Source organism: Protopterus annectens, chromosome 4.part0, assembly GCF_019279795.1.
Source record: "Protopterus annectens isolate FY-2018-M chromosome 4.part0, PAN1.0, whole genome shotgun sequence".
NCBI lineage: Eukaryota > Metazoa > Chordata > Ceratodontiformes > Protopteridae > Protopterus > Protopterus annectens.
In genome coordinates, this window is record NC_056733.1 from 1079782354 (window position 1) to 1079794780 (window position 12427).

The 12427-nt window shown below is 38.6% G+C and overlaps 1 protein-coding gene across 1 annotated transcript in view; it reads right to left on the reverse strand.

Moving 5' to 3' along the window:
- The window catches only part of LOC122799750 (kinesin-II 85 kDa subunit-like), an 888373-nt gene extending 877984 nt beyond the window's left edge, over window positions 1-10389 (reverse strand). The window contains exon 1 of the mRNA XM_044069019.1: window positions 10319-10389. Coding sequence (XP_043924954.1) covers window positions 10319-10333 — 15 coding nt within the window. The 5' untranslated portion in view covers window positions 10334-10389. The remainder of the gene's footprint in view (window positions 1-10318) is intronic.
- Between the last annotated feature and the right edge of the window lie 2038 nt (window positions 10390-12427).

Here is a 12427-nt window from a genome sequence, read left to right on the forward strand (position 1 = left end):
CAGACAGACTAGATCATTACTGTGGCCTTTCTGGTGCTGTCCTGAATTAATTGCTTCTTACCTGACAGGTCATACTCAGAGAGCTATGTCTAGTGTGAACTCTTCCTCAACCTACTCTCTGGATTGCAGAATTCTACAGGGCTCTATTCTTGGACCACTGTTATTTGTCATCTGTCTATTGCCACTAGTTGTGTCCTTCATTTAAGAGGTATGCAATATCATTACAAATTTGATGATAGACAGCTTTATCTATAATTTGTTCAGGACTCAGTGTGTCATGCCTCAACTCCTTTTCATATGGCTTGGAACTTATCCATGAATGGATTGTTGGTAACACATTCAAACTCAATACTTCTAAAACAGTAGCAATGATTATTCATGCTACCTTGAGGAACTCTTCTCTTCCAGTTTCAGTGCCAAGCATTCAGTATTGTGGCAACAAACTGAAATTTGTGTCTAAGATGCACAATCTTTTTGTAGCTCTTGATGATCAGCTGACGCTTTAGGGCCATATTTCAGTGGTTGTCAAGTCATAGTGTTTCTGTCTTCAGAATATCTCCTTCATCAAGCATGTTATTCATCTCAATGACATTTCTTCTGTAGTCCAATCTCTGATTTCTCCATATTTAGTTTACTGTAACTCCTTATTTGTTGGTCTCGTTGACTATGAGTTTACATGCTTGCTCAGAACTCTGCTGCATGTCTGCTGTCTGTTGTTTCAAAACATCACCATATTATACCAGTTTTGTACACTTTATATCAGCTCCCTGTCAGATATCACATCATATAGATTCTTCTTCTTATAGTGTATCTTTCTCTTTATAATCTTGGCCTTTCATATTTGAAGGAATTTCTGTATACCTCTATCCCTTCTCATTTACTTCACCCTTGTTCAGAAAAGCCTCTTTCTATTCCACTTTACAATTTAGACTCTTCTGGCCTTCATCCTTTCAGTTACCAAGGACCTGTATTATGGAACCATCATCCAGGCTGGCTTCATGAAATACCTATAATTGCAGATCTTAAAAGTCCTCTTAAAACCAATTTGTTTGTTGTTGCTTTCTTATGATGATGTATGTTACCTACTGTTGTATTTGCCTATTGCTTGCTATGTACAGTGTTTGGACTCAAGCATTCAAATAAACTCAGGGGTGGACTGATTGGCTGCTGTATTGACAAAGTCCTTTTTTTTGCTGTTTGCTTTAAGCACTAAGGGGGTGGGGCACAAGTTTGTTGGATTGGCACAGGGTAATAGCTGAGCCAGCTATGCCACTGACAGTAACAAGTATGTTTGTAATACTTTGCAAACAACCTATGATAGCTCAGCAACCACTCAAGTTACGTACACTGTCAGCAGCATTTTGTTCATCCTAATGAGAACCTTCATATGAGGTTAAGCAATGCATAGGTAGGTACTAAACTAAGACCTAGATAGTCTCCCTTTTTATGCTACTTATATATTACCCCTAATGGTAATAACTGGGATCATACCACAGATAATCTAAGGGGACACATGCATGTCATAAAGCATTTAGGAGCTGCCTCTGTCCGTTAGTAGTACAGGAAGCAGTCCTGTGGTAAATTTTCTGTTTCCTATCTGTAGATCTAAGTTGCACTTGAAAATGGACAGGGATAAACTTTGTTTTATGTGGCTGGGAAGTCTGTTCCACAGCAGCGGTATCCTCTGCAAAATATACCTGTCCCTCCAAACTCTTCTGTTGATGTGGCAAAAGAGGTTTAAATTTCTAGACAAAGTATTTATGATGCCATTTGACATGCTGATGTGCAGTGAATCCATCAATAATGGGTCACAGGATACCATGTATGCTAGACACAAGTCATCTATTAGCAGTCTGTAGGATACCCGGTATAGTGATAGGACTTTGAGTCAGTTTGTGTAGGACATATTGTTTAGGCCTTGTATCCTTTTAGTAAGGTATCTCTCTGGGCATTCCAGTTCTTGCATATGTCTGGACAGATACATGCCAAAGGGGCATTATATTCAATGACCTGCCTAATTATGGATGAATAAAGGGAAACAATAACATCCCTAGATCTAGACACAATCCCTTTTTTATAAGCTGTCCAGTATAGAAGGACTTTCTTACAACATTAGACACATGGTGAAAAGTTAGGTCACTTTCCACATACATTCCCAAATCCTGAAAAACTGGGTCACCTCTTAGGGGAGTATTGTCAGTGTGGTAGTTCCCAGAGGTAGATGACTTCCCAAAGGATACAATAATGCATTTTTTGGCATTTCATTTCACATCAATACCAGTTATTTATTTGACAGAAACCTTCCTGTAGCATGGCTAAGTCATTTTGGGTATTCAATGACTGCTCCTAACCTATAGTCATCTGCAAACTTAGTCAGCCAGAGCATTTTAGTGTTGTCTTTTACTTCAGAAAAGTAGATGCCAAACAGGAGAGGTCCCAGCACAGAACCTTGGATGACTCCAATGGTGACTGGTCTCTTTGGGGAGAACTTCCCCTTTTGATTATCTGAATCCTATCTGTAAGCCAGTTAGCAATCCAGTGGGTGACATAGGGGTTTATTCCCACCTTATTTAGCTTTTGTACTATAGCTGAGTGGTGAATTGTGTCAAAAACTTTGGACAGGTCAAGGTATGTGGTATATATCATTTTGCCCTCATCCATTGCTTTTGTGACCTTTTCAAAAAATCCACCATGTTGACTAAGCCTGACCTGCCCTTGATGAATCCAAACTGAAATGGGTCCAGTGTTTGGAGGTTCTCTATGTCCTGATTAATTCATTCCATGATAAGTCTTTCCATGGCTTTGCATATGAGGTTGGACAGACTTATGGGTCTGTAATTGCCTGGATCTATGGAAGGTCCTGACTCCTCCCTTATGCAGGGGAATTACTGTAGCTGTTGTCCATTCACCTGGTACAAAATCTGTATGGAGACTGAGATTGAACAGTGTTGTTAGGTGTGTGGCTAAATCATGCTTCATGCTATTTAAAAGAGGTATCCAGAGATATTGTCAGGACCCATCAATGCAGCATTTTTAGCTTTTGATAGCACTTTTAGGACTTGGACTTGTGTGATAGCTGGAGATGAGCAAGGTTTAGGTATATATTGAGAGACAGATGGAGGGGGGAAAGAGAGGTAAAGTTATCAGCCAGTAGGTTTGCTATATCTTCAGGATCAATGTAGATAACATTGTTTACAATCAGTTCAGCACATTGCTGCATTTTGCTTTTGAGATTACGAACAAAATTAAAAAGGCTTTGTAATTGTCTTTGGCTTAGGTAACTATTTTAGCCACAATCTTGGCTTTGGTGGAATTTATTAAGCTCCTGAGTTGTTTGATTATTTCTAACATTCTGTGAATTATTCTTTTTACTTTTGGTCAAAATTCTTTTCCTCTTATTATAAAGCTTGTTGATATTATGGTTCCACCATGTGGGTTTGTTTCTGGGGGTTTGCCTTGCACTTGTTCCTATGGGGTACAGCAGCATCTCTGTAACTTTCATGCTGGTATAGTGTGCTTGTGTACATTTATGCATACTCAATGGAGTTAACTTGGTTTGGTGGGGATTTGAAGCTTGCTAATGTATCACTTAGGAGTAGGTAATTTGTCTTAAAGAAATTTCCAAAGGTACCTTGGGTGGAAGGGATCCCTTGTTTCAGTTTTATTTTGAAGGAGACTGCTTTATGGTCAGACCTAACAAGTGATGGAATGCAAGGGATGGTGCAAGATGCTCCCATATTATTAAGAACAAAATCCAAGATGATATTTTCCATCGTGGGTACTCTGACTAATTGTTCCAGGGCACTTGTGTTTGTGTAGTAATGGTGGTGTAGGTTTCCTAGTCTATAGTTGGATAGTTTAGATCACCTAGGAAAATGGTAGTGGGTTCAATACTGAGTGATTCTAGTTTGTATAGATAAGTGTTGTGGCTTTCTTTTATCACTGAGGGAGTTCTATAGCTAGCTAATATTTGGTACGGGACCTTTCTGATGGTCATTTTGGCATGAAGAAGCGTAGTGCATAACACTGTTTTACTAGCCTTAATGTACTGTAAGCCTCTTCTGGATGTAGATTGATGCGCCTCCACCTTTTCCCCCTCCTGTGCAGTAGATGAGCTAAATGTGTGGCAGGCATTATACCCCTGCACACCAGGATTGCTCTCCAGTATTCAAACCGTGTCTTATTCAGGCTCCTAGCATTGATCAGTAACACCTTCATATTTTCCTTTGCTTGTTTTGTAATGTTGGCAGATTTGTCAGGATGGCATTGCCTAAAAATGAACAGTGGGTGTGGACAATGTCTTTGCCAATAATTGAAACCCTAGAGGGGACAGTTGCAGGCCTTCCCTGGTGAAGCAGCATGGTCTGTCAATCATATCCTCCAAGGCTGACAAATATTGGACAGCATGAGAGTTCCTACACTATCTCAATCAGGCTGGCTACAGAAGTTCTGGAGAAGTTCTGGTCCATGGTACCAACAAGAATAACTCTGGGAGTAGGGGAAACTATAACTGCTTAGAGTTCGGTTTTAGAGTGATGTCTGAGTGGAACTCGCTGCTGGGTATTTACATTTCAATAAAAAAAAAACTAGCCTGGAAACCTTCTCCCACCAGCCAGAACCATCAAACTAATTATATTAAAAAAACTCAGTTATTTAATACTAAAATCAGAATAAACAGTATCAGTACACTCACACTCTAAATTGGCCCTAGGTGTGAGTGTGTGCATGTGTGTGCCTTCTGTGGAAGGTTGGGTGCCGGGCTGGCAACTCGACATTGTAAAACTCCACTGCCAATCATGAGCGGACAGGTGATTCGCTGTGGCGACCCCTAACCAGGAAAAGCCGAAAGAAGAAGAAGAAGTACACTCAATATTAAGCAATTTTATCAAAGGTCTTTTAGCCTGGTGAGTAGTTTAAGGGGAGAGACTTTGCAAAATGATACTTATGTGCTTAATGCCAACAGCCAATAAACAGGCAGCAGGAGGGCCTTATGTTGTGAAATTGTTATAAGGGGCAGGTAACAACAGATACACTGGGTTTAAGAGCACAACTACAACAGGATGGTTGGGAGGGAAAACAATTAGACCCTTAGCCCTGAGCTGACTGTTCTGGAACTACCACAGTCCAAAGACAAGTCCTGAAGTAGCCTGATATACACTCAGTACGCAAAAATTAAATCAGGGCTTAATACCAACAGTTAGACCACTTAAAACATCAAAAATGCAGTGTCAATGTGGTAGTTCTCCATGGTAAATGACTTCCCAAAGGATGCAATAATACATTTTTGGCATTTAGTTTCACACTATTTATTTATTTGAGAAAAGCCTTCCTGCAGGATGGCTAAGTCATTTGGGGATTCAGTGACTGCCTCTAGCCTACAGTCGTCTGCAAACATTCTCTGTATCGTACATCTATTACAATGCTCAGACATTTCTGTCTGTGTCACTGAGTTATTGAAATATTTAGATAGATATTACATTTTTGACAATATAAGTACTTTATGAACAATAATGAATATCTCTTTATCTCCACTAGACAGAAGTTAAGTATTTATGTAGTTCTAGTGTCCAGCATGTAACAATTAAGATGAAATCTTGCAATAACTTGTATGCAGCATAGTTTTGGAATTATGTAAATACAAATAGGCTATATTGGACACCTATTGGTTTCAGTAGGATGTACCACAGAAATGTCTGGAGGGATCACTATGCTTTAATGAGTTAATGAACTCTTTACTCATTGCAGATAATGTCTCTGAATCACATTTCCTGTCATTATATAAACTGCCCCTTTTGGCCACAGCAGTTTACACAAGTGCAGGGAAAGGTCTTTGTAGCCTTGCCAAAGTGTTTAACAGCTTTCAAAGCTGTTAGTGCAGAAAGGAGCACTTCTATTCTGTCAGCTGCCCTGATTTTGCAGAATATTCTGGAATTTGCCTTATATTTTTACCTTTTTCCTCATAAAATGTATTTTCTAGTAAATCATTGAGGACTAGGGTCAGTTGATAATGCCAGACATTACAGTTTCATGCTTGTTCAGAAAATATGTGTTGATACAAAACTTGTTCTATTAAATTTGTAAAAATTGGTGCTGATTTTGATCCCCTGTCACCCCACAGCATTTTTGATTTGTCCAGAATTTTTATGCAAACTAGATGAAAAATGTATCAAAACTAAAACTGGACACAACCACCACGATGTTATAAAACCAGTATTTAATGTCGAAGTAAAACAAAGTGAGATAAAATAAGCGCTTTCACATGCTGCACAGGCATGCTTCTTCAGATTTCACAAACACATTTTTAAACAGTTCTTAAGTACTAACTGCACAACCAAATAATTGAATAATGGATACAATAACTGAATTCAATAATTGATTGATTGAGCAAGCAATATTTTAAGGCAACCAGCTCCTGGTTGAAAGCTAGATATAAAGTGAATCATATATAATGAAATGTGTGTATGTGTATCCTGAATACAAAATATACAGTGTGATAAGTAGTATAAAGTAATAATAATTGACTAACTAAAAATTAATAATTTAAACAAAACACAATTTGCAACATCATATTACACTATCCGATGTAAAAATATATAAAATATATCAAAACACTATTTACTAAAATGCATGTACTAACGTACATCTACACCCAGGGTATAAATTTGGGTCGTTAAGCATGTCCAGTGCTTATAATTCATCACCTCTTAAAACATTAATGGAGGGAATATTAATAACATATATGGTATGTAGTATAAAAATACAATATAGAAATATATATATATATATATATATATATATATATATATATATATATATATATATATGATTGAATCCAAAGATACATCTAAATGCATGCATCCAGTATTGGTTTAATGCTAATAGACTGGTTGAGCCCTGGTTCTACATGTGCTCTCATTCTAAATGCCAGACATTACAGTTTCATGCTTGTTCAGAAAATATGTGTTGATACAAAACTTGTTCTATTAAATTTGTAAAAATTGGTGCTGATTTTGATCCCCTGTCACCCCACAGCATTTTTGATTTGTCCAGAATTTTTATGCAAACTAGATGAAAAATGTGTTGCTGTCTGTTTGACAGAACTAAATGATTTACTGTATTTAAAGTAGGTAAAATACTAGCATTCCAACAATTTATTTCTCTGTCTCTTTTTTTTTCTGTAACTATAACTGGTAGTACATACCATAAGTAAAGCTCCACGCACTACAAATAATTATGATAAGGTGTCCAATCTTAATCCTCTAAAATGTGTTCTCAACATGGATGACAACATTCACCTCTCAGACATCACTCCTGAGATAGATTTCTTGGCACCAATGTCTTGACCATATAATAAGCCAGTAATGATCGGAGATCCAGTCAAAGTTATCTATGTATTGAATGCAGCACCATAATAACACTGTGAAAATGAGAAAAAAAAGCTTGTTAATCACCTTTACAAAATCAGAAAGGTACATAACAAGCTTTTATTAAGCAATCCTTACCACTGTTAACATCCGGTCTTCAGCTAAAGATTAACGGGGGACAGTTTTGGTTGGCAAAGAACAGTGGCAAAAGTTAAAACAGCTTTACAAAAGCTGTTAGAACTTCACTCTATCACAATTAAAAAGTGTGGTAAAACAAAATATGTAACAGCTTTTAAAGCTATTATTTCTTCAGAGGGGCAATTAATTTCTGTCTGTCAGCCTGATAGCACTAAGTACTTTAACAGCATTCAAAGGCTTTTTAAAGCTGGTAAAAACTTCATGCTCCTACAATTTTTCCTATAATTGGCAGTAAACAGATAGGACTAGGTCTGTACATTACAAAGAATTATGATCTGATCAAAATCCTTTATTATGTTTTCTCAACATGGATGCCAGGATTCACCCCTTAAGCTTTGCTGTCTCAAAACATATTTCATGGCATCCATATCTTGAACGCATAATTAGCTGATTATGACTGGAGACCCAATCATAACCCTTTATATTATAATATTATTATGGTATATTGTTCTGTATGTTTAATATTGTATTTAACTTCTTCATCAGTACTGCAAACTATGTCTTTGTCCACTACTGCTTGGCATTCAGTTTTCTCAGAATAAGCCAGAAAAACATCTACCTGGATCAGTGCTCTACCTATTAACAAATAATAATTAAATATAATTAACAATTCATTAGTCTTGTACAGTAGCTTTTGTTTAAAAATGTAATTTATTTTCTCTACACACTACCTTTGCAGTTTAATTCCATTTAGCATCTTGGAATTTTGAATGAAAAACGTCTATAGTCAAAAGTTTGAAACAAGGGGGATTTATTCTTACCTCTGGGCTACCTCAGCTTGTATATAATAATTGAGAGAAGTCAGGATAAGCAGTTCTGCGTGAGTCTGGGGTGTCACCAAAATATTAGTTTTGCAGCTGTCTATGCTATCAGAAACCTGATCATAATCCTCTATGTTTTTTCACAATTTCCTGTTTATATTGTCTAAGGCATGGGTCATGGCTGAAAGTGGTCCTGTAATCATCTCACTCACCTTTTAGCATATGTATGAGGAAAATAAACATATGTGCAGCATCAAAAAGTAATATTTTTTTGCAGTATGCTTTTTACTCCTTCAAGCCTGCCAACAATTGGTCCACTTCCATAAGTCTTGAACCAGTTCTGGAAGTGAAAGCCAACCATGTAGCCATGGGGGAGAGGACTGGCCCTGTATGCTGGACACTCATCTTCCTCTTCGCTGCCAGAGGTGCCTTTGTCCCAATGGCCTAAGGTTTTGGTTTCACCCTTTGCCAGACTACTGCTTCCATTTATGGATTTGTCCCTTCTGCCCCTAGTTCAGGAAACTACATGGAAGCTTCTAACAGTTTCTTCTTTCATCAAAGTAATGGCAACTTTTTTTTTTACATAATCCTGTCTCCCATCCCCTCACAGACCTGACGTGTGACACTAGTGCAGAGTGCAAAATATTAGCCATTAACACGCATGCAACCACAAACTCACTGATCCCCAGCTATAATGCTGATCACTGCTTGTTGCATTCAGGACCGTGTTACAACCCTATGTACTGCTGCATTGTTCCTTGCCAGTGTTAGGATTCAAGGCAGCAGTGAGGTGGTTTGCATCTCTCACCCCTAGGACTGGTAGGCTGAGAGCAACTATTTTCTGCTACTTTTTGCTGGCCCTGGTTCCTCCGTTGCCTAAGATGTTGATTGATCCTGGAATGCTTTGGTCATAGTCAGGGATTTAACTGTCTATACCTGGAAGCAGGTACAAGAAAAGTAATACTCCCATACTTTTTTAAAATAAGTTTTTGTAGAATACAGCCCTTTACTTTTAATTAAGTTCTCTGTGTGCTAATGTGTGTTGGTATGATACATTTGGCAGCATATTTGTCTCTGGATCCAAATGTTATGGGTTCTATTCCCCAGGTCTGCACTGTCAACATATCTGGACCTCTGGTATCTCACTGTAGTATAAAGGAGGGGAAATACTGATAGAGTCTGGTATTCTTCAAAGGAGACATAATATCAAGATAGTTATGCACATTGTGGTGTTTGTGATGTCTTGGTGGATATTCACAAAAAATAAAAGAACAAAAGGCAAGTCTGAAATTAAAGGAGGAGTTTTCTGTTCCCATATAACTAGTACATGCAGTTCTGAAGTTGTATGTACATGTATGGTAGTGTGCAAATTGTTATTTCCACAACACTTTTTATACTATTTTAAACACTGCCTGTGTGTGTGTGTGTGTGTGTGTGTGTGTGTGTGTGTGTGTGTGTGTGTGTGTGTGTGAATAATGATATACTGTATGAAAAGTGCTAAATATAAACATATTCTTCTTCTGAACATTTCTTGTGTGGTTTTGTTGCAGCAAGACTGAAGTTTTAAAATAAACCAGTAGAAAGAATGGAAGTCAGGACAATGGAAAAGAAACGCAAACAAGTTAATTCTGAAAAAGTCAAATGAAGCAAACCTGCTAAGTTAAACCTAATAGAGGGAAGAAAGGGAAACAATAAAAGCATTGTGTGGTACTTCAAAAGAGGAGTGAAAAACAAGCCACGCAACAGCAGGCATAGGAGGTATAATAAAAATTATACTAGGGTAAATGAAAACACGCAGTTGCCTATTAGGAACTTATACTGGAACCCACATAGAGTAACATATGAGAAAAATGTTTTCTAACTTTGTAAAGACAAAATAGCATAATAACTTCTGTAAAATATTTAATCTTACTAAAAATCCGATAAGCATGTCTGTCCAGCAACGTTGTACAAAAGAAAGTAAGAATAAAAACTGCTGTTCTAGTTGTTACTTACTGTGCTGGTGTCCATTTATGCCTGCAGACAGAATTTGCTTCTGTTGTCTGTATTACTGAAGTCAGCATTCAGAGAGGTCAGGTATAATGTTACTATTAAATATTTATTTCTCATTGAGTGACTTTCACTGTCACTCTATACTTGCTTTATGTGGACTAAAATAATGCACACATGCACACAGGTGGGAAGAGAACTTGTTCTGCTTTCCCAGATGCCATCTGCCTTATTATTTTTTTTATTTTTTTATTTTATATTGCATTTTGTAACTGAGTATAAGTCTCTCTAATGCAAGGATCACTTCACGGAGACCCAGGCAGAATCTTCTAGAATAAAAGAACAATGCACATGATATAAGACAGCAATAGATATGTGCAGACTAGCATTTGACCGTATGTCTAGGCATGCACTAGTAATTCACAAGCAGGATCACTGTAACTTAAAAGCATGCAAGCTAGAAATAATAGGATAAAGTACAATAAAAAAATTAAAAACGCAAATGTTGTTCAGTTACTGTGATTCCTAGTAGCCAGTTACTATAAAATAACAGCAGTAAAAACAGATATGAAACCAGAGGGGAGAAACAGCAGCAGTCATAGGTTCATAGGTTCATACTAGGCTATCTGCCCTAGGGCATTTATAAGCCTAGCCAGAGTGTGTTTGGCTTTCGCCACCCATTTTAAATTAATTTTGCTATGCCTTTTTTTGAGGTTAGTATACTGTGCCTCTGTCTAACAGTGACACAGAAGTGATACCCGGGGTAAACCTACGATCTCCCATCCACTCATCAAGATTCCTCTTGAAGAGAGAGTCAATGTGGGACTCTGCATAACCTGGACTGGGATTTTATTCCAGAGTGAAGGGAGCCTCTGGGTTATGAATCTGTCCCTCCAGCATGTCCTATTTATTTCAGTGCTGAGGTTCAAGTCTCTCGAGCGTAGCTCGATGGGATTTGGATTTTCTGAGGTGCAGCATGTCCATTAATTCGGGTTGGACATGGCTTTATCGTCAGGCACAGATCGCCTCTGAGCAGGCGGTATGCCACTGAGTAGAGCTGGAGTTTCTTTAACCGGGCAGCATATGGCATCTGTTTCAGCCCTTTGATCCTCTTGGTGAGGTACTTTTGGGGTCTTTCCAGTTGCTGCAGGTGTCTGGTAAGGTACATCCCAAAAGGGGCATTGTACTCAATTATGGGCCTGATGAGGGATGAGTAAAGAGGTACAATGACCTCCCTGATCTAGATGTGAATCTCTTCATGATTAGGTGGGCTATATAAAATGTTTTTCTAACCACTTTGGCCACGTGGTTGTCAAATGAGAGATTGCTATCAACTTGGGTCCCCAGGTCCCTAATGACTTCTTCTGTACTTAATGGATTACCACCTATGTGGTAATTTGTGGGCACTTTGTTTTTGCCAAAGGGATGACTATACACTTTTGGCGTTTAGCTTGAGGCCATGGCTCTGGCACCAGTTGTCTGTTTCTATGAGGCCCTTTTGGAGGATGCTTGTGTCGGCTGGAGAGTTGCTTATGGCACCCAGTTTGCAGTCATCTGCGAACTTGGTCAGCCACAGTCCTTCCGTGTTGGCCTGTACCTCCGAGAAATATATACCGAACAAGAGAGGTCCCAGGACTGAGCCTTGTGGGACGCCACTTGTAACTGGTTTGGAGTCTGACATGGCTCCAGCAATTCTAACCATGTGGGTTCTGTCCTTGAGCCAGTTTGCAACCCATCTAGTGACATAGGGGTTTATATTTAAGCTGGTGAGCGTATCTATAATGCCCGAGTGGGGTATTGTATCGAAGGCTTTTGCGAGGTCCAGGTAGGCTGTGTGGACCACCTTCCCTCGTCAATGGCCTTGGTGACTGTTTCAAAGAAATCGACCAGGTTTAAGAGGCAGGATCTGCCCTTAACAAAGCCAAACTGGGTAGGATCCAGTGTCTGTAGGTCCCCAATATCTTTATTTATGAGGTCCATAATGATCCTTTCCATAGCTTTGCAGACCAAGCTAGTCAGGCTTATGGGGCGATAGTTTCCAGGATCCGTTGAGGCACCACCTTTGTGGAGAGGGACCACTGTTGCTGTACGCCACTCTTTGGTACATATCCTGTA